Source organism: Aphis gossypii, chromosome X, assembly GCF_020184175.1.
Source record: "Aphis gossypii isolate Hap1 chromosome X, ASM2018417v2, whole genome shotgun sequence".
Classification (NCBI taxonomy): domain Eukaryota; kingdom Metazoa; phylum Arthropoda; class Insecta; order Hemiptera; family Aphididae; genus Aphis; species Aphis gossypii.
In genome coordinates this window covers 54,436,766-54,459,425 of record NC_065533.1, presented here as the reverse complement: position 1 = coordinate 54,459,425, position 22,660 = coordinate 54,436,766, and the positions used below count along the sequence as shown (strand labels likewise).

The 22,660-nt window shown below is 23.2% G+C and overlaps 1 protein-coding gene across 3 annotated transcripts; it reads left to right on the top strand.

The window, feature by feature from the left end:
* The first annotated feature begins 4,333 nt into the window (after positions 1-4,333).
* Positions 4,334-22,511, top strand: LOC114127861 (katanin p80 WD40 repeat-containing subunit B1). 3 transcript variants are annotated; one of them, XM_050206436.1, is made up of 20 exons: positions 4,334-4,588; positions 7,066-7,115; positions 12,173-12,303; positions 12,416-12,640; positions 12,717-12,842; positions 13,134-13,324; positions 13,419-13,569; positions 13,757-13,941; positions 14,862-14,971; positions 15,047-15,067; positions 16,679-16,720; positions 16,793-16,822; positions 16,881-16,937; positions 17,014-17,298; positions 17,372-17,565; positions 17,861-18,001; positions 18,094-18,170; positions 19,474-19,548; positions 20,646-20,765; positions 21,274-22,511. In XM_050206436.1, the coding sequence occupies exons 2-20, from the start codon at positions 7,082-7,084 to the stop codon at positions 21,407-21,409; spliced, it is 2,331 nt and encodes a 776-aa protein (XP_050062393.1). In that variant the 5' UTR covers positions 4,334-4,588; positions 7,066-7,081; the 3' UTR covers positions 21,410-22,511. The 3 variants fall into 3 exon arrangements, with proteins under 3 accessions (XP_050062393.1, XP_050062392.1, XP_050062394.1); XM_050206435.1 differs by having other exon boundaries at positions 17,372-17,577; XM_050206437.1 differs by lacking the exon at positions 15,047-15,067 and having other exon boundaries at positions 4,335-4,588; positions 17,372-17,577.
* The last annotated feature ends 149 nt before the right edge of the window (positions 22,512-22,660 follow it).

The following is a 22,660-nucleotide window of genomic DNA, read 5'->3' as shown; positions in this document are numbered from 1 at the left end:
TTATAAAAATATTCGCAAATACTTTAATGATGGATCACAAATGTTTTCCAAACTATCATATTGATGTGTGATGGCTGATGACTGATATGTAGGTAATGAATATTAATGCGAATGCCTGTATGCATTTATATTTATACATAACATTGTAGATAGGTAAACCATAATATTTTAGTCGTAGACTTGTGACGATGGCACACAAATTATAGAATTTAATAGTTTGAGGGAAGAATCCGTTTTCACGACGTCCACTATTGTACCTATATATTTACATATATATATATATATAATTATTTATATTCTATAAATTATTATTTATATTTATATTAAGAAAGGATGTACCTGATTATAAAAAGAAACTATATTATATTTCAGTAAAAATAACGATAGCTGCTTTCATAGGATAGATAATACAATTTTCTATACAAGATGGACCTATGGATAAATACTATGTAAACGGATTTTATATATTTATACCAGTATAGTGGTATTTTTGATACATGTTAGTTCTTACTAAATCATATATATCTAAACAGTGATAAAATTGAAATGTTACATAGGTAATAAAAGTATATATCATTCAATCTTTACTAAGCTACGTAAGTCATAAACATATAAATAGTTGATGACTCACGTGGTTTTGTTTTTGTATAAGTTAATATTGATCTTTATTTTAAATCTATATCAGTAAATAAAAAATACAATGAATACTTAATATATATAATAATAATAAATATTATAAATATATACGACATTTTCATGTGCTATATGTTATTAAAAATGTAATAGGTATTCAAATCGAAAATTGCATTCATAAATCATAAGTAACTTAAATAAAAAAGTAGGTATAGGTACCTAAACCTAATACAATTTTATTATCTAAAATTTACAAAATAAAATTACAAAATTTAGGTATAATTTTTATGGTTTGTTAATTATTGCTAAAGCTGAAACATTTCAAATATCACGGACATCTAATTCTTGTCACTACGTAAATAGAAATTATATTACATATTAGTTATCTGATTTTTGTCGACGAGCAAGTATAAGAACTTTCATGTGTCATCGTTCTCATGTTTCTCTAATTAGTGCTTTTTTTTTTTATAAGACACATACATGTATGTAATGGTGACTATCAAAATTATCCACAAAATATGGACTATTTTACTCAACCGATTAATATTTGATATTCGATAGATCAATACTGTTAGATACTATTTTTTATTCAACAATCGTTGTAAAATAAAAATAAATGTTAGTTTATAATATTATATAGTCATGTATACCTATACATAATAATTAATAACATTATGTTAGTTATAATTGCAGATTAATTTTTAATTTTTATTGTATACTAATACTTACACTACTGTAATAAATTAGTTCATATTAAATATTAACTAACTTTTAATTGTACCAATTATAATTTTGTAATTATAAGATTGTAATATTTAAAGGTATTAAAATATTGTCTTCATTATTATTCATTAAAGACCAATACTTAAATCGTAGACAACACAATTAACTATTAAATACTATATTTACATACGAACTAATAAACTATGAATTAAAATATATATAAGTATCTATACGATATAACTCATATATATACCTAATATACATTTATGATAAGTGATAACTAATAGGCAATTCTGCATGTATATTACTACAGATAAAATAATAATTAGGTAGTCATTTGTTTCGCAAATGAAATTATTTAATGTTTATTTTAACCATTCAATAATTATAAACTTATATTCATAGTTTAAGCTTTTAAATTGTAACACTTAGAACACTCAAATATATTAATATAGAATAGTGTAACATATTATCGATAATTATACCATATTAAATATAATATTATGCTATTCTATATATATTCTATTACTATATATATTCTGCAGAGTGCAGACAAGTGCAGTAATAGAATTTAATTATATAATTTATACGATTACTGTATATTCTACAATGTACTTTATGCATTTATATATTTTTTTAAAGACTTATTTAATTTTAATATTGTTGAATAATGCTAATAACGTAATAGCTACGAGCTATCTAATGGTAGCTATAAGATATTATTAAATATAATATTAATGTATACATAAAGCATAATATATTGTAGTCGCCCTTTAGTTTATAGACGGTATAAACTATAAACTATAAATTGATAACTATTATAGACTTTATAATAGATGTTCACGGTATTTGTAATTGTTTTACAAGTAATAATAAACTAACGATGAATAAAATATGTACAATATATCTAACGAATTATTCAAAATATAATTATTACATTTATATAGATTATTCCTTCTTCGAATTGTATCGACAGTTATTCTACCATTCCAAGTAGGTATGTATAATATATTAATACTACGGACAGAGATATTCTGTGGTATTAATATATATTTTTTCCATTTTAATATCAATTTTCAACGAATTAGATTCTTCTCGTTTTAATGGTTACAAATAAGTGGTAGTAACTTAGTACCAACACTTAAAGTAGCCAACTAGATACCTATAACAATTAACAAGAATTTTTGAAGTTTCTGTAATTTCTGGTAACAGAGCCTAGAGGTCACTGGGAGCCTCCCGCTGAATATCGGTCATTGATGTTAAAAAAAAAAATACAATATAAAATATTAAAATATAAGTCATAAAAGTTTAAGTTCTAACGAATAATGGTTTGAATTTTTATTTTTTAAATAATTTAATTATTGTTATTTTTTTTTAAATAGGTTATTCGTAAGTAATTTCGTCCAAATTGGAACTTAGAATGTCTATAAAAAATAATTGTTTTTAATCATTTTTTAGATTTTATGGTTTCAAATGTTTCAATATGAACTATATTTATTTAGAATCTAGTACATATTACATTTTTAAAACTTAGATAAAAAAAAAACATTTTTATGCATTTTTAATTATATAATAATTAACCTAACCTTTTACAATTTTGTCAAAATTCTAACTTAAAACGCTTATAAAAAAATATTTTGATTAAAATATTATATAAAATATTTTTGACATTTTTCAATTGAGAAATTAACAACTTATGAGGAACTTAACATTAATTTTTCAAATATTTCAAATTTTCAACCCATCAAATTTAATATACATAATATTGCATAAAAAACAAAACTAAAATAATTTGAAAATTTCTTATGCCTATAAAATAGTCGAAATATTAGCTGTATAGGTGAATACAGTATTCACCTATATAAGGTACCTACGACAATACGGTATACACATTTTTATTTTTAAAAAATATTTTATTATGAAATAAACTTTTTTAACAGACATAAAAAAAAAATTCCTTAAAACTAATTATTACAATCCATTAGAATTTGGATAAGGCGTAATCTATGCCGTCTATATCTACTTATTATTTACAATAATATCTATGTAGGTAATTTATTTAATATTCGGTGATCGAGGACGGAAAAGTAAAAGTATTTAAGTATCGTAGATACGACATTCATTAGGACGTTTGGGATGTGTAATAGTTGAAGATAATAATACATTGTATACGGTCAAAACTTGTTTGATGGCCATTTAAAAAAATTAAAAATATAGCTGGAGGTAATCTCATCGAATGATAAAGCATAATATTCTATATCGTTTTTGTGGTATGTCGTCAATATTGCCAATATAGGTACTAAAGTACGTGATTGTCGTGATTCTACAATAATTTATGATATCGTGAATTCAAAAAGGAAACTGTAGACAGCGTAGAGTGTGGACAATAATAATAATAACGATATTATTATCGTCCGATATGATTAGTTTTATTCGTAAAATCACTTTTAAGCGATCGACACCTGTCCTGTGATCACTGAAATGTTATCTGTGGACTGTGACCTCAGACTTAGTGCGGTCATGTCGGCGGCATTGCGGTAGTGTGGACATGTTTTCGTACAATACAATATTATTATTTTGTGATTAGTAAAGTGTTACTATTTATTTATTATTATTGTCACGGCAACTAAGTGAACAGATAAACAGATGTCGCGTACACGACTGTTGTTGTCGAACTGCCCACACTACCAAAGAAATAAAGAACGTCATTTACTCATTTGTCAAAAATTCAGAAATAAAGTTTGTAGTTTAGTTTTGTACATTTTCAATTTTTTACTCGTGACCTACACAGTATTACTGCTATACCGATCTCTGTTGGGACATTACGAAGGGAGGGTGGTGGTAGTGGTTTATTGCGTGGTTCAGTTCCGTGAACCTGCGCAATTGCTCCCGTCTGACAAAACGCTGATAAAACGTAATCACTGTAAACGGAGTAAATTTTCTTATCATCATTGTGTCATTATCAAAAAAGAAAAAAAAAACCAAAACATTGACTTGTTAGCGAGTACCCCCTCATAACGGCAATGCTAAACGCCAAAATACAATTTTTTTATCATGCACAGCTGCAGCAAATGTCTTAAGTAGTTGAATTCGCTGACCTTTTTTGGCCGTTCCTCGTGTAAAAAGCAACATCAATCAAAACAACGTTCAAAATCGCGGTCAAAGTCTTTACCAGCTACCTATCATCTGATCAAATTCAATTGAATTTATGTTTATTCATTACTCTGCCAATGTAAGTTTAAGACTTTGTTTACCTAGTTGTAAGTTCAAAAAGCTAAACGTCATACTAACAACACATTAGTAGTTAGTAAATCATGTGTATTTAGAAACATTCTTGTCAAAGAAAACAATAAAATATAATCTTGTCAAATATATAATCAATACGATAAGTTTACACTTTGATCACCAGAAAAATAATAAGGTTAAGAATAAGGTTTAAGATAATTTCTCATAAAAAAACAAAAAAAAGAAGGTTAGAATAAAATTCTTTAACATCTAAATATTTAAAATATTAGCTTAAATATTATACCTAAATAATCTAAAATTTGAGAAAATAGAAAATTAGAATTTAGAAAATAATATTAAATTATTAATGAAATAGTGGCAGAATGCATAAAATTAACTTTGAATGGACTAAGTAAATAAAATGATGAATGAACAAAAACAAAAGTTAACTATGAGAATGTCAATAAAAATTAAAGCAATACAATTAATCTTATTTGCATATATTTTGTAGAAAAAAAATTGAACTTAAGGAATTTCATCAATTTATAGTTGAAATTAAAGTTATAGAGATTAATAGTAATATAAACATACATATAGTACATTTTTAAAAATTGTAATAAATCATCAAAACTAATATTAATTACGTATGTACTTATTTAAATTTCCTAATATTTTTTTACAATTCAATTAATTGACTTATGTTAGTTGTCATGTGATAACAAATTTTTTAAACTTTTTTACTATCTATGAAATATCCAAATTCTAAACAAAAATCTTAATTTTTTAATTATTTTTGAAAAAATTTTCCATTACTTATTTCTTGAGACTACCTATTTTTTTTTTTTATCACAATTAACCTTATATATTATATTATTTAATTAAAAAAAAAAAAAATAATAATAATAATAATAATAATAATAATAATAATAATAATAATAATGATAAACCTTACTTATGAAAATTTATATTATAATATAAAATGTGTTTATGTTGATAAAAATAATCAAATTAATTGGTATTAGGTATAGTATAGTACATTGTAAGATCAGTAGGATCATTAATATAATTAAATAATAAATTATCATAAATGCTTTATTACTGAATTACTAATACTATACTTAAGCTTTTGTTAATAATATAAAAAACAAATAAAAACTGTTGACATTTGTCAGTTATTATCAATTTTTGTATATTAATTGACTTAAATGATTTGCACAGTAATGTAATTAAATGTATAGTAATAATAAATTCACTTTGAACATATGATAATTATAAATTTATATTTTTCAAGTCGTTAAAATCTTTAAAGCTATTATAATAATCTATTATTAATCCTTTCAATGTTCTTTATTTACATTTTGTGTAATAAATAATACAACTTTTTGTAATATTGTTTTATGTACAAAATTAAGTATAGAGGAATTTTCACTACAACATAAAATGATCCCATGTAGAAAATTATTTATTTTATTATATTATTAGGTATATTTATTTATGGTGTTCAATCATTAGTTAATGTTTATTATTATTAATATTTCGTGACAAGTGTTTTAATATACCTACCTACAATATGTTAGTAATGCTTAACCTAATATAGTGTATTAACAATAAACAAACGGTTCCTCTATTATTGCTTATTATTATTAATTGATTTAGACATTTATCGAAAATTATATAAAACAAAATTCTCATTGAATTTATTTTGGTATTTTTAAGACTGTACTAAACAGGATTTTCATATTATTAGCTATTTATATTTAGGAATAAATTATAATTTTTAATTTAATTTAATACTTTAAGTATTTAAGTATTTTTTCAATATAATTTCAATATGCTTAAAATACCTGCAAAACTTGCAAATCTATAAAGTCATTTGATTTTACTACCTATTAATAATTATTATACTAGGTAATAAATAAGAATTTGTTTGCAATTATATGGTGATTTATGATTATCTTATGAGTTTTAAAAACTAGATTTGATAGTTTTTAAATTAGATTGAACGTATTATGAGTATAGTATTGGAGTTGGTTGTAACGGGAACTTACTGTATATAAAAGATTAACATAATTTGTATATTTTTTTAAACAATTATACAATTTGAATTTTAATTAAGAATTGATATTTATTGAAAGTCTTTTTAATATTTTATGTTCAACTAATTTGATAAGGGATTTTTTTTTTTTTTTTGAGACAATAAAATTATAAATAGTAAATCATAAATAAAAAGAATCCTTATCAAATTAATTGGATCCAATAAAAAAATTTTAAATTTTAGTAGATATTGATTTTAATTAACATATTTCTTAATTAACTAAAAACTTTTTTATGAAAACATAATTTTTTAAATTTTTATATTTCATGAATTATATTATTATGTATTATAAAATATAAAATTCTATTTAATAATATTTTAAATTTAAAACTTTTACAATAAATTGTATAATTTAAATAAATAATTATTTATTTAATTTAATTTTTCAGAGTATATGTCTTTAAAATGGCTAACCCAAACAAACATATTTGCAAATTACGTAAGTATAAGTGTTTAAGTATAGAAAAAACAAAATATATGAATATTATATTGTATTTAATAGTGACATTAAAGTCATACATGACTAACTTATTGTGAGCCAGATAATAATTAATTACATTTTACAAGAATGTAAGATTGTAAATTGTTCTTATTTTGAAAAAAAAATTGAATAATATTTTTAAAAGTTAAAATAGTTTTTTTAAATCTTATAATGTTGGGTTTATAATATACCTAATGTAAATAAAATATTGTATTAAATAGTAAAAATTCTTAGTTTTTTTCAATGATAAATATGAATAGTAGAACTTCCATCTAATAGTCACTGAAAATATCTGAAAAAATTATCTCAATTTATAGGCGGTCATCATATAGAAATAACTTTGTTTAGGATTACAATACTTCCAAATCATTGCTTTATAGAGTATATTATGCAAATTAAAAGAATAGGGATAAGTTTGTATAGTGGTATCACTCTGCTACACAGTAGGTGTTCAATAGGTTACTGTAATAGATGTGTTAAATTTGAATTCAATGATATATCATTTTATTTGACAAATAATATTGTTATTCATGGTTTAAGAATACATTAATAATAGCATATTTTATAAATTTTAAATTTTAAGCTGCAAAACACAACACGGTTATGTAATTTTTGTCAAAATTTAAATTTTAAATATACTTGTAAACATAAATTGAACTATGTATTTTAAGTATTTTTTTTTTTTTTAAGAACTTTTGAAGTTATGGAGAACTTTGTATTTAAATTTTACCCGAAGAATAAGTTTTTTATCAACTTTATGAAAGAAAAAAATCAAATATTAAATAGTTAAAAAAAAAACAAAAATTCTGAGTATAAAATGATTATATAAACATTTCGTGAAAATTTCTTATGTTTACGGTTATTAGTCATTGAATTACATTACTAAAATTAAATCGATTTTTCCCAAAATTGGTTTTGGGTAAAAAATTCGCAGGTTTTTTTTAGTTATTTTAAAAAATACTGTACTCTTTTATTCTATTTGCTACCCGAAGTTAAAAATCAAGGCATGTTAATGTTATCGACTACTTTTTCTGTACACATGCATGAAAAAAACCACAAATCATCGTAAAATCAATATATTCATTGCTTCATTTAAGTGTTTAGGGTCTAAAAAAGAATAATAAACACATAATACGTATGTTGTACACGCTAAAAAATGCATTTATGAAATGTATATACTGAAAAGTTACATACTATATACTAGCGATTTTCTAATTTTTTTTTTTGCGTAGTACTTGGGTGCAGGCGCGGATCTGAGGGGAGGCTAAGAGGATTTAGCCCTCCCCCCTTCGGCCGTATTTTAAGTTATATAAAATGAAATTACTATAAAAAATATTATGGTTATTTGTAAAATACAATACGTAGCCCCCCATTTGTGATTTATAGATCCAGGCTTGCTTGGGTGTATTATTAATCAGTCACGTACCACTAATAACTAAAAATAGAACGATCCAAATTTGAATTTTTCACTAAATATTTTAATGATAACTTTCTAAACATAATAAATATTTTTTAAGTATTTTAATTCTTTATAAAAATTTTTAAATTTTAAGTTATTTTTTCTATAAATGTTAATAAATACTTTTTCTAAAAATATTTAAAAATTGTTTATTTTTATAGAATTTAAGCAAATTTTGATGACCAAGTTGAGAATAAAAATGTTGGTTATGTTTTTAGAAATTCAATAGATTATTTGTGGGTAATTAAAACTTTAAAAGTATATTATTAATATTATATTTTATACACACAATGACATTTGAAATCCTATGTTTTCGGTAAAAATAATTCTATCTGCCTCATTACTAATAATAAGATAAATAATACTTTAATCGTAATTCGTAATATAAATACATCATAAAATATATCTGGTTATATTTTGTATATGCTGACAAATTGTCTTTACTCATAATTTTTTTTGTATGGGGTGATATATCATTGAATTCAAATTTAACCCATACAATACAATGATTTACTATTAACAAGGTATTTATTCTCAACACCTGAGCAATTCTAACATTCTTTGTTTTTTTTTCAATAATGAAAACTGTAAGTTAATTTGTATTATTGAGTTATAGTTTTAATTTCATCATTTTGTTGAATTTCCATATGATAACTTTTAGATTCTAAACGGAGTGAGAAATGTGCTTATTTATTTTACAATGATGTGTGTTTTTTTGTATGTATGTACACTATAAGTCCATAACTTGTCCAAATAATGCTACAATTTAAAACTTGAGAGGTAGTTTCTGATGGAAAATCGAAATCCTTGGTGCATTAGTGCATTATAGAGGTAAAAAGTATGAAGTTTCCAGCGGGTTTAAAAAAAAAACGATTTATTTATATATAGTTGTAACTCAAAAACCAATCACTATAAATACTTGAAATTGACCAAATTTTACCAAATGTTTATATTAGAGTTACCTAAACACGGTTAAATTTTCAAAATAATCTGGTTTTTTTGAGCTATTTATAGACAACTGAAGTTTTCGAATTTTCTAAGTATTTTTTTTTTGAAATATCGATAAAAATTTTAAAATTTAATACAAGGCTTCTTATTAGTTGTTCTTAATGTAATTAAAAAAAAAATCTAAAATCCTCAGTCACAATTTTTTTTTATAATTGTTTAAAGTTAAGATTTTTACGAAATATGTTAATAATTACAAGTAATTTTGTAGTTGAAAATTCATCAAATAATTTGTATTTATTCTAAGTTTAAAGAATTCAACCAAACTTTTCCATTAGTTTTCCTTCAAATAGCTATTGCAGGGAAGAAAAATGTTATGAGCGACTACATTTTTAATTTTTACTAAATTGCGTAACGATATCGATTTATTCTGAAGCGATTTTAAATATTTGTTATTATTCGAAAAGTATAAGTCGTAGATACTTGACAATTTTACCAGTTAATTAGATTAGAATTTTCTTTACATAATTTAATTTTCAAAATTGTTCGTTTATTTTAAAGGCATTTGAAATATTCGTTTTTTTAGTTTTTTTTTTTTTAAAAATGCCGATCAATTTTTTTTGGTTAAGTTAAAATATTTGTAAATTTCATATGAGTTAGTCTTTATGTGATTCAAAAATTATAGAAGTATATAGTCACATTTTTCTTTTTATTAGCGGTTGAAATTCAAATATTGACAAAATTATCAAATTTATAAACAATTTCGTATACGTATTAAGTAGCTAAGAGTTTAAAATTGAATACAAGATTTTCCAAAAGTTTTGGCTTATAATAATTAAAAAACAAGTTGAGTGTTGGCCAATTAAAAAATCTATTTCTTATCTAAAGTTTACATTTTTACGAAATCAAAAATTCACGTGTAAAATAACGATTTACCATCAAATAATTTGAGATTTTTGTTAAAGTTAAAAATTACTAGTTTTCAAAACTTAAAATATACATCAGTTGTTTAAATTGGAATTTTCTGTATATCATTTAATTTTGAGGTATTCACTATTCACATAGGCGCGGTTACCTAACCTTACACCAGGGGCGAGATGGGGTATTTTCTCCTCCTGACTTTTCAAAAATATGTTTTAAGATAAATTACTATTTTTTATATAACAAATCATAACATTGCCCCCTCCTAGAAAAATTTCTGCGGGCGCGTATGGGTATTCAGAACATTAAAAAATTAACCACCTTTTTCACCACCTACTGGAAAATATATCTTAAGCTGACAAATCATCTTCGTAGAATCGTTTTTCGTGTACAATGATATCTATCATTGCATTTAAATCTAACACACCCATTATAGTAATCTACTCTATGTCCAAGATCCACTCAATACCTACTGTACAGCAGAGCATTATCCACTTGACCACCCCTTTTTTTTTTTGAATTTGTGTCTTAAATTCTCAAGTTCACAATTCTCTTATTTCATTTTATTCTTTAGCTTAATTTTTTTTTGTTACATTTTGGTGGTTTTGTTTAAACGCCATTAAAACTATGCATATTGAGACATTTTTAAGTGATATTGAACACTGATGAATAAGGCTCAGAAGTTGTTGACCTTAAAAACGATAAAAAATTACCTAAAAAATATGCAAATATGACATAAAAATGGCAAAAAAATGTCCTTAAAAAATAACTTAAAAAATTACTAATATTAGTTTTAAATTAATAAAAATACATTTTTTTTTAAATATTTTACTCCATTTTACTATAAAATTCTATATAAATTTATCAAAGCTTCGAATTACTCAAAATATGACATAACAATGACAAAAAAATTCTTAAAATAGGGAAATAAAAAAATTACAAGTATTTGTTCGTAGTAGTTTCCAAGTTTTAAGTTATCGGCCTAATGGTCAACAAGAAACGATAAGAAGTGAACTAATGTGAAATCAGTAAAAATAACTAAAAATGTCATAAAATGACTTAAAAAGTATTAAACACCAAAAAATGCAAAATAAAAATTAGTTATTCAGATTCACATGCTAATGAAACAGATTTGTGGCCAAGGGAGCATTGTCTAAAGAGTTCCAAAAAAAAACTTCTGAGCCCTACTAATGAAGTATTTATTATACAAACCCACCACGTTTATTATGTTAGCTTGAATGATAGGATAACTATAAACTGATAAATAAATATAAATAATTTTAAATTAATTTAACATTTTACTATTTTAGTTTCTTATATTTTGATTATTACTTATGCCAGATATGTGCAGTATTTTACTCATAATAGTTGATACAAAAAAATTCCAAAAAATAGAAGTGACCATAATTGACAAGAGTTTTACTAATATTTAAAATTTTTTAAAAATGTTGCGTAAACAATTATTTACGGATTCCGTTTAATATCATTTTATAATTTATTTAATTTTGAATAATAAATAAATTTTGACTTATTACTAAGTGAGCTATATAAGTAAACTGAGTATCCATTATCAACTTTTTTATATTGTTTGTATTATAAATTTATTTATATAAAGGATATAGGTCTGAATATGATTTTATAGTAAAATAGTTTTATAAGAATAGCTTTATTAACTTTTGTATTTATGTAGAAGAATTTCCTGCACACAATGCAAATGTTACTTGTTTGGCCCTTGGTCAAAAGAGTGGCTTAGTATTAGCTACGGGTGGTGCAGATAACAAAGTAAACTTGTGGAAAGTTGATAGTGAAACATGTTTTATGGTAATTATTGTTTCCCTTGAAATTCTGTATTATAATTGTATACAAATTTTAAGTATCTTATGTTCATATAAAAAAAAATTATTTGTTTAAACAATTTTCATTATTTATTTAGAGCTTATGCGGCCATGTAACTCCAATTGAATGTGTACAATTTGATCCATCAGAGTATTTAGTGGGTGCTGGTAGTCAAACAGGAGGTTTAAAAGTATGGGATTTAACTAAAGGAAAAAAGGTTAAGACATTTAGTGGCCATAAGTCGGCTGTTACAAAATTAGATTTTTTTCCTTTTGCTTCATCTTCGTATTTTGTAACGGGTTCAAAAGATACCAATGTTAAGGTATAATTTTAATAATCAAAGTATTTATATTAAATATGTTAAATACCATAATGTACAAACATACTTCATTTTACAGCTGTGGGATTATCGATATTCACATTGTATAGGGATGTACAAAGGTCATGAAGCATCTATATCTAGTTTGAAATACAGTCCAGATGGTTTATGGATTGCTTCTGGCGATGAAGATGGATGTGTTAAGGTTAGTTATTAGATATTATTATTATAATTGTGTGGTTTATATTGTATTTCATAAAATTAAGGCTAGATGTATTACAAATTCACTGTAAAGTGTTAAATATATTGCTATAAGTAAACAAATAGTAATAAATGTAATTATTATGAAATCAAAATATGATAACAATTATTTAATAGCTTCAAGTTCAGTTTAATTTACTGTATTTTTCATATTGTCTTAAAACTATTTCATTATTAGTTTAATTATTCATATATTGATGGTAAAATTATTTTATTTTTGCTATTTATTTTATAGATATGGGATTTGCGAGTTGGACGCATGATACATGTTTTTGATAAACTACATAAAGGAGCAGTCACATCTATTCAATTTCATCCATTAGTATTTTTATTAGCTAGTAGTGGTACAGATAATAAAATTAATATATTAGATTTGGAGCGATTTAGTATTATTTCTCAAATAGATACAGACAAATCTATAATTAGGTATATAAATATTTAAACTAATTTTTCTAAGCATGTTTCATTTTATTTTTAAAAAAGAGTATTATTTATAATAATTATAATATGTTTTCTCTAGATGTTTGCAATTTAATGACAAAGGAGATGTTCTATATGGAGGTGGTAATGATTACCTTGGTGTATATGGTGTAGAACCAACCAGAGTATGTGACTCAGTGGTTGTAAAATGGGGAAATATGAATGAGTTAGTTGTAAAAGATAATCGAATTGTAAGTTATTAAATATTATAATTGTGAACATTTAATATAATAAATACATAATTTAGTACAGGATACATACATAAATCTGTATTTAATTTTCTATTGTATTAGATGTTAATTTATTTTCTATAAATATTTATTATTTATGTTCTATGAAGTTTTTATAAAAACAATTTAAAACATTAAATATTTTTAGGTTGGCGCCTCACATTTATTAACAGATGTTTCAACATGGTTAATTAATTTACCTGAAGAATATCCTTTTAAGAATCAATTTTCACCACCCGATAAGTCATCAAAGACGAATACGATGTTTACAAGAGATACTGGTGTTAGAAAAAGTTTTAATAAACAAAAAACACGAGAAATGATTAAACCCAAGTATGTGTAAATAATTAATTTGTTTTTAAATTAGTTTTATTAAGCTTTTGTAAATTTTAAATGAAATCTATTTTTGAAGTGTTATTTGATTTAGATATGCTTTTTAGTCATTTTGAAGGTTTAAAATCCAACTAACAGTTCTTGGTTATTTAAATTAGAAACATAAGCAAAAATATATTTGTATTTTTAAATTAAAATAACTCACATTGGTCTTGTTGTTTAATTTTTTTGGTTATTTTATATTAATGTTATTAAACAAAAATTAGATAAGAAATTTTTTGAAGTGAACTCTATTAGGCAATAGTGAAACCCATGTGGATATATATATGATTAGATGGTAAAAATATTTGATTCCAAGTTGTTTACTGTTTCCAATGATCATTTAATAATAAAATATTTAATTTGAACCATGTTATCAAAGATTCTATGATTCTGACAAGTCTCTACCAAAACATATTTAAATAAATAGTATTGTGTCTTGCAGATAATACATTTCTAAATTACAAATTATTTTAACAGTTAATTTTGATACTCTTGAACATAAGTTATAATAGAAGAAGAATTGTATCCCATTGGAACTATACATTTTGACATATTTACAATGGTTAATCAAGTTTTTTTTAAAATTATAATATGAATTAGATCAATTAGTTAATTTATGATCTAAGTGAATGAGGCACTGTTTATAAATAGAAATACTTTTAAAAATATTGAAACTAAATTTGGCGACAAAAATATGTATAGTAAGAAAAATGGCTTAGTAGATTTAAAAAAAATAATAAATTTGAAAGTTTTCTCTTATGTTTTTATGACATTAATTAGTAAACCGTAATAGCTTTCAATATTTATTTTTATAAAAGTATTCATTTTAACTAGATAATTACTAATTACTCATGTATTTTTGTTTATATTATTTTCAGAACTAATATGAAATTAATTGATGAAAGCGAAACTGATATTGATGATGAAAATCAAACTGTAATTAATAATGTTCATGATTATCATTCAGTGTTTAAGCCTAATAGAACTTGTAAGTATAGTTATTTTATCTAATTGTAATTTTTATGTATACAAAGAATTAATAATTTTATAAATTATTATTTAGCGTTTAAACCAAGTAGAATATGTAAGTATGTCTATTTATTTTAATGTTGGTTATCATTTACAAATGTTACATGTTTAAATTAGAGCTCGAATTCAAATGCCATAAAAGGTATCAAAAATGTTCTAAAAAATTTACAAATGTAAAATATGTACTTAAAAAAAATACTTAAGTAAATAAAGTAAGACCTTGCTAGTCTAAAACTTATAGGTCTGATTACCTCAGTACTCTGACCATTTTTTCTCTTCCCCTTTCTCATACTCGAGAAGTGTCATTTGAAAATTTGACTTTATTAATACAACATACCGTATGTGCAATGTATGTATATTGTATTTTTATTTTTATTAATTCTTTGAAAATACAATAGGCTCATTAAATAGGTTTGTGTTTAATATGGTTTGGATATACAATGTATATCTGATATTATATAACTAAATGCGCTTAAATATTTTAGAAACTTATCAGTCCTTAATTTGTCATCTGATAAATTTATTTATTTACACATTATTATAAATTAAAATTATATACAAATGTATCTTTTCAATTAATAAGAGGTATGTTGTTTCATTTTTTTTTTTTTTTTAGCAAACCCTCAATAATCTAATAACCCTTGGTCTCATTTAAGTCTAACTAGTTAGGTCTTACTGTATTATGAAAACAATATTTCTTGTTATAATATTTTGAATTTTAATTTTAAACTAAAAGCTCATATAATGTTTTGATAAATGCACTAAAAATTTATAAAATTATAAATGCAAAAATTACAAAATAAAAGTATCTATTACATTAAATGAGTTATATACTTAGAATGCAATGTCAAAAATCAACTAAAAAAAAAATACATTTAGCATTAAAAGCCGAGCCCTAGTTATAACTTATAACATTTAAGCAGTTTGACTTATCATAAAAAATGTAAAAATAGTTTGGCTTTAGTTTTAATTTTATTTATTATACACTGCAATAATTAATGTCAACTCATTGATTTTATTATAAACTTTATTATCAATGTTTATATTGATAATTATTGAGCATTTTATGTGTTTGTGTGCATTATTTACTTAGATATTTATTTTCATATTACATGAGTATATCGTGTAAAAATGGTATTTATGTTTAGTGTATATAATTGTGGTTTTTTTTATGTAGAATTTATAATTTAAAAAATTTACAGTTTATGTTAATTAAATAGTTGCAAATAAATACATATTCAGTATTTAGTAAAAATTAATTCTTGCTATTTATCATTTTATTGAATACATTTAAATAAAATGTAAATGGTAAAAAAAATTTGATACTTTTCATACATTTAAAACACTTTAATAGTTTAATGTGACATGCAGATTTTAATTTTAGCGAATTTTTTTTTTCATGTAAAATTATGGCTTATTAAATGTTTGTTTAAAATCTGATACATCTGCAAGTAAATACTAAATTATAATTAACAAATAAAATGTTAACATGTTCATAAAGAAATTCATTTATTTTAAATTCTAAGAACAGAACTTAATTATAATACATTTAAAATTTAAAATTAATGTTCTAAATACTGAATAAACTGAATAATATATTTAGAATTTTTATTTTAGTATACATGGTAATAACATTTTTTTGATTTACAATTTGTATAATTTTCAGTAAATAGAAGTCCACCTCCATTTTCACCTTTATCTGAAGATGGTAATATTGATATTTAATATTTATATTGTATTTATTAATTACATCAATAATTATGTTAACATATTTTTACAGATAATTCCAACAATATATTTACTGCTGAAGGTAAGATAAAAAACCGATAGATAAAAAATTTAAACTGAATACATATTTTAATTTTTAGTAAATAGAAATCAATCGACAACTTCTGCAAAATTAGAGGAAAAAAAACATAGCATTGGTATATAGTTCTTATATATTTTATATTATGTTATAAATTACTTTTTTAACATTTATATTGTATTTTTTATAACCAGATCTTTCTCAAGGATTAATGCAAAACAGTTATTCAGAAGCTGAAACTTCATCTGTGGATTCTACTCCTTGTGATTCATTTCAGTTACCTCAGTTTGAGAGCTCTGGTGATTACCATACTCCTGATTTACCAACTCCTATATCAACACCTGATAGTATTGAGACATCTGAAAGAAGACACAATCCTTATATAACATCATCAGTTTCAATGCGTAGTGTATCTTCTAATGTAACTAATGAAAGTTTAACCAAACGTCCATCATCTTTGCCAGTGTTTAGACAAAATGGTTAGAAAATAATTTATATATATTTATATTTTTGCAAAATTATATACTTTTATTATGTATTTATATATTTTAGATCATTTTACTTATGGGCACAAGTACACATCGCCTCAATCTCAAAGAAAAATAATTCCAGATGAAATTACATCATTACCTCAACATAAACGACTGTTAGCCGATGATTTCTTAGTTACACCAGAACATAAAAAGACTGATACCATCGCAAAGAAATTTGAACTTCCTTTAGATGATTTTGGGGAATTAAAAAATGTTAGTACAAAGGTGCGAAATTTTTTATAATTTAAATTGTTGAAAAATATTAAATTATACTTTAATTTTAAGACCAAAATTGCCATTCAATATTACACATTATTTAAATGCCTTTTGTTCTTGGTCTTTTTATTTTTATATGCCTATTTGGCAAACATTTTTACTCAAACTTAAATTAATATATTAATAGTAATGTAATATTTTATTTCAATTATTATTTTGTAAATTTTAATAATACAAGTATTTAGTTAAAATAAAAAAAATAAATAAATAATGACGAATATGTATTTTTTAGAGTTTACATAATGTCATGTACGATGAAGAAGACATTGTTGAGATTCTTTCAAAAAATCATAAGTCCACTATGGGTGTGCTTAAAGAAAGACAACGTTATCTTAATATTATACAGACATTATGGACTAATAAAAATTTTAAGGTTTGTAATAATATATATTTACCTGATATAAATTAATAAATTGTATTATTATATCATATATGTTTACTCATAAAATTCATCTATTGTTTTAGTGTGCTGTAAATTCTGCTGTTTCAATGAATGATGATGCTGTCATATCAGATCTCATTTCTATTATTACCCAACGCCCGTAAATAATAAATTTTGTATTTTAGTATTATGTCTAAACAGTGGTGTATACAGAAATTTTCTATTGAGGGGAGTTATTTTTATGGGGAGATTAAAATAATTACACATAAATTATATTAAATCATTTGGTTATATTCTTAAAATATTATTTTTTAATTTTCCATGTATTATATTTAAGTATATTTACTATGATGCTAAAAATTGACTTTAAAAAAAAAATTAAAATATCATTTAACGACTTGCATATGAGATAATACTTGTAGGATAGTATAGAAATATAGTATTATTAGTATATATATATATATAAAAAAAAAAGTGAATAGAACACTGACCAAATTGTAGTTTATTTAAAAATAAGGTAGATAGTGACAATTGATGTCATCCTGCATATTATATGAACAATATTTATTGACAATATTTAGCAACATTCACAGTAAATGTGGTAATAAGTTGATGATTAGTATGAAGTAAGAGATACACATTTTTCATTATTATTGCTATTGCTTATTAATTTTAACTTTTATTTGATCAAATTAAAAAAGATAAAAAAAAAAAAATGTAATTAAAAATTAAATTATCAAGTTGTTGGACTGTTGGTATTATTAAAAATGAATTGTTTAATAAAATTGAAACTATGAGAACATTTTTGAAAATGTTAGAATATGGCTTCTAGTTTGTTCTTAACCGTAATATGAAAAATTTTAAAATTCATTAGCTAAATTTTACAAATAATGCTGTGCTTTATTTGGCATTTTTAACTTATTATTATTTATTACTATGGCGGTAAACCTGTGATTTTTATTCAAACTTAATTTAATTCAATAATATCAGTATACATTTATTACTTTTATATCTGCTAAAAAATATTCATTTCTTACTTTCATTTAAAAAATAAAAATAAGTATAAATTTTAAGTAATAGTATAACATAATACAACCATATGTGAACTTTTTATTATTCTGAACAAATAGGACTAATTTCTGGGTGGCCATGATATGTATTCATCCTGGATGTAATATAGATTTATAATTAATATATAAATATACATTGACAGTCTATCCATTAACAATAAATATTTTGTATAAATTATATAGTATTCACTTTCTACAACAAAAAACCAAATACAATGTCAAGTATAGATAGTTGGTATATATTATATATTTTTTTTTATTTAAAGATATTCTAGTATTATAAAAAAACTAATAAAGATGTTGATGTTGAATAACTAAATATTCTTCGAGTGTACACCACTGTGTTTAAATGTATTTAGTTTTATTTAAAATTGTGCTTAATGTTTATTTCAGAAATCTCTGGTGTCTAGATGTTTGCAGTATGCTTCTTCCTTCCATTTCTGATTTGATTCAGAGTGGCAATGAGGCGTAAGTACTTAATAAAGGCTTTTATTTTGAATGGCTGGGCCTTTTGAAAATATATATTCTCTTTATTGAAATTAAATAAGATAACAGTATATATCATTAGGTACAATTAGTCAATCAATATTAAAAATTGTGGGGTATGTCTACATTTAAAAAACATTATTTTTTTGAAATAGTGTATTAGTTTAATAGTCAAAGGTTCTGGGTAAAACATAGAAATTAATAGATAATGTAGTAGTTAGTTTAGGGACCTTGGAGTTAATTTGATTTAAAAGGATAGGTAAATCAGTTTTGTTTGCTAAGATTCAATACTCATCATGCATTATTGACAAATAATGAAAATAGGAATAGGTGATAATTGATCTCACCAGAGGTAAACAAAATATAATTAAAAAACACACCGAACATATTTGTTATAAAATATTTAAATACCTATCACAAAGATATGGAAATAAAACAGAACTAAAGTGTTTAGCAAAGCTAGATGATTTGAATTATTATCTTGTGATTGTGAATACAACATATACTCTTTTTATGTTTATCATTTTACAGTTATTCTTACTAATTAGTACCTTTTTATTAAAACTATTTTAAAACTTCAGAATTATACAATATATGCCTATTTATACTCTAGGATTAAAATGTTACTTTACTTAGTTGATAGTTTGGTTTGGAGAAAAAAGTTTAAAAATCTGTTATTAATTTATTTATCTAGCTAGTACACTCTTTAAGTAAGACTCCGAATTAAAATGAGTCAGTTTTGGTTTAACATTTATTTTTTTTTTGAAGATTTATTGGAAACTTGTAAAGCCATTCCTTCTATGATATTACCATTTGTTCTTATATTTAATGCCTAAATTAAATTATTTTTTAAATTCCTTGCAATTCAAAAGATATGTTTATGATCCATTGTTTTTCCAATGAAATATAGGTCTGAATTTCAGTTTTTTCAATTTTAAATGATTAAATGTATTAAAAACATAAAACACAGAATGTAAGTATCTTTAGTTTATGTATGATACAATAAACTACCCAATGGCCTATCTAATGTTTATTTTTATGTAAATCTCTTTAAGTTTTAATTCAATTTTTATTTTCAGATTCATAAACGTAAGTTTTAAGGCCATAAGAGATATACTGCAGTATTTTATGCCAGTCATTAAGAATAATATTCAAAGACCACCTTCTGCAATAGGTGTTGATATCATGCAAGAAGAAAGGTTAGTAGAATTAATTTTTTTTAAGAGTAAGATATTATGATACTAATTTATCGTAAATCTATTCTTTTGACTCATGTAATATATAAGATAATAGTTTTACTTATAGATAAGCATTCAAATAAATATTATAATTTCACTCATTTTTTTTATAATAGTAATTATCAATTATAATATGCATGTACTTAAGAATTAATTATTAATATGAATATAATAGAATTATAAAATTAAATTAATTATATTTATTTTATTATTATCTTAGTTGTTGATCAGTTAAATTGAATCTACCACAGACCTTAAATTAATAAAACATAAAAATTAATTTAGAATATTAGGGTTGCCGTCATGTCAACGCATGAGTAAAAATTTATAATATTCAAATATTGTTATGTTTTCAAACATATTATTATTATTTATACTATTTCATGTTTTTCTAAGCCAATTGACTCTATTTAAGCAATTTATGCATAATACACAGAATCCCATCACATTGACTGTTTGTTATTTACAGATACAACAAATGTCGCAAATGTCAAAACATACTTATGGATATCAGGTCATTTGTACTGAAGAGGCAAACGGTCCAGGGTAACTTGGGTAACGTGTTCAGACAGTTGCATATGCTTTTGCAAACAATAGACATCTAAATGGCGAAGATAAGACGCAAATGTGCCTCACTCCACTAAAGAGATGGCTAATAGGAGACACTGAACATTGAATAAGTGGTGAACCCCGTTTGTTGCATGTCTGACGACACAATATTATTATTATTATTAGTTGTTTTTTTAAATATTTTTTAAGCCTTATCAAACTGTCATCAATGTGTATTTATTTTTTTTAATGAATAATTTGTTAATTTTTTTCAAACATTAATTTTTATAACATTTTTGATATTTTTTTCCTATCATAATTTTGTACAACTAACGCACCACTGTACTTTTCAGCTTTTTGAATGCATTCAATTTTTGTTCTATAGGTTATCTAGTTTATAAAAAGTGTTAAGAACCATATACTAACAACAATTTCCGAACTCTCACAATACAGGCTGTGCACTTAACAATATTATTTAGAATAATAATAGGAAGCTCTTTCTATTTTAACAACATAGTTTTATAATATAATACTTAAATCCAGCTCTGTAGACAATGTATATGTGTTAAATATTCCATAAGATGGGTTCTTCTTCATTTTTTCTTCTCACCATTTCAGAAAAGGTCTTAACATGAATTACAGTTAAAAAGAATAATGCAACAATAAATGAATAAACATAATTGTGTTGTTATGGCTTACATTCTAAAACAGCTGAGATCACATTTAAATTATATAATATCTAATTTTTTTTTTAATGTTGTACACTTGTGGATTAAACAGAATAATTGTTCATGAATCAAAAAGATAATTATATTTACAAAAATCTTCTTTGTTTTAAAAATATTCTTGTATGTATTTTTATTCCCTATTTTTCTTTATTGTAAACAATTATTATAAAACATGGCTGTGTTTTCTACTTTTAGAAAAACAAAATATTCAGTGTTTTCTATCGGTTGAATCCGTCCAATATTATAAATTATAATAATTGTATAAACATCATACTATTGTACTCATAGTAATTATAAAATACAATGCATACATTTTTTAAAAATTACCAACTGAAGAAATTACTATTCAACCTGAAAAAAAGTACCAATAAACCCGAAGACAAAATGTTTGGTGTTATTTTTTATCCAAGCATAATGTACATTATTTTAATTTAATTTTTGATTTATTTGAGCGATCTCATTTCTGTTATGTACAGATTGTAGTCAAATGTTATCTTTAATAATTAGTGTGTAATGTTTTATTATTTTTTTCTATTATTTGGCCAATTTGTAATTCTGCTTTATTTTGTTTTATTTTCA

What these genes read in the sequence shown, in the direction of transcription:
- LOC114127861 (XM_050206435.1), top strand. Translation starts at nt 7,082, where the DNA reads ATGGCTAACCCAAACAAACATATTTGCAAATTAC. An exon ending in CAAAAGATACCAATGTTAAG is followed by an intron (nt 12,641 to 12,716) that starts GTATAATTTTAA and finishes TTCATTTTACAG; the next exon opens with CTGTGGGATTATCGATATTC. An exon ending in ATTCAGAGTGGCAATGAGGC is followed by an intron (nt 19,549 to 20,645) that starts GTAAGTACTTAA and finishes TTTTATTTTCAG; the next exon opens with ATTCATAAACGTAAGTTTTA.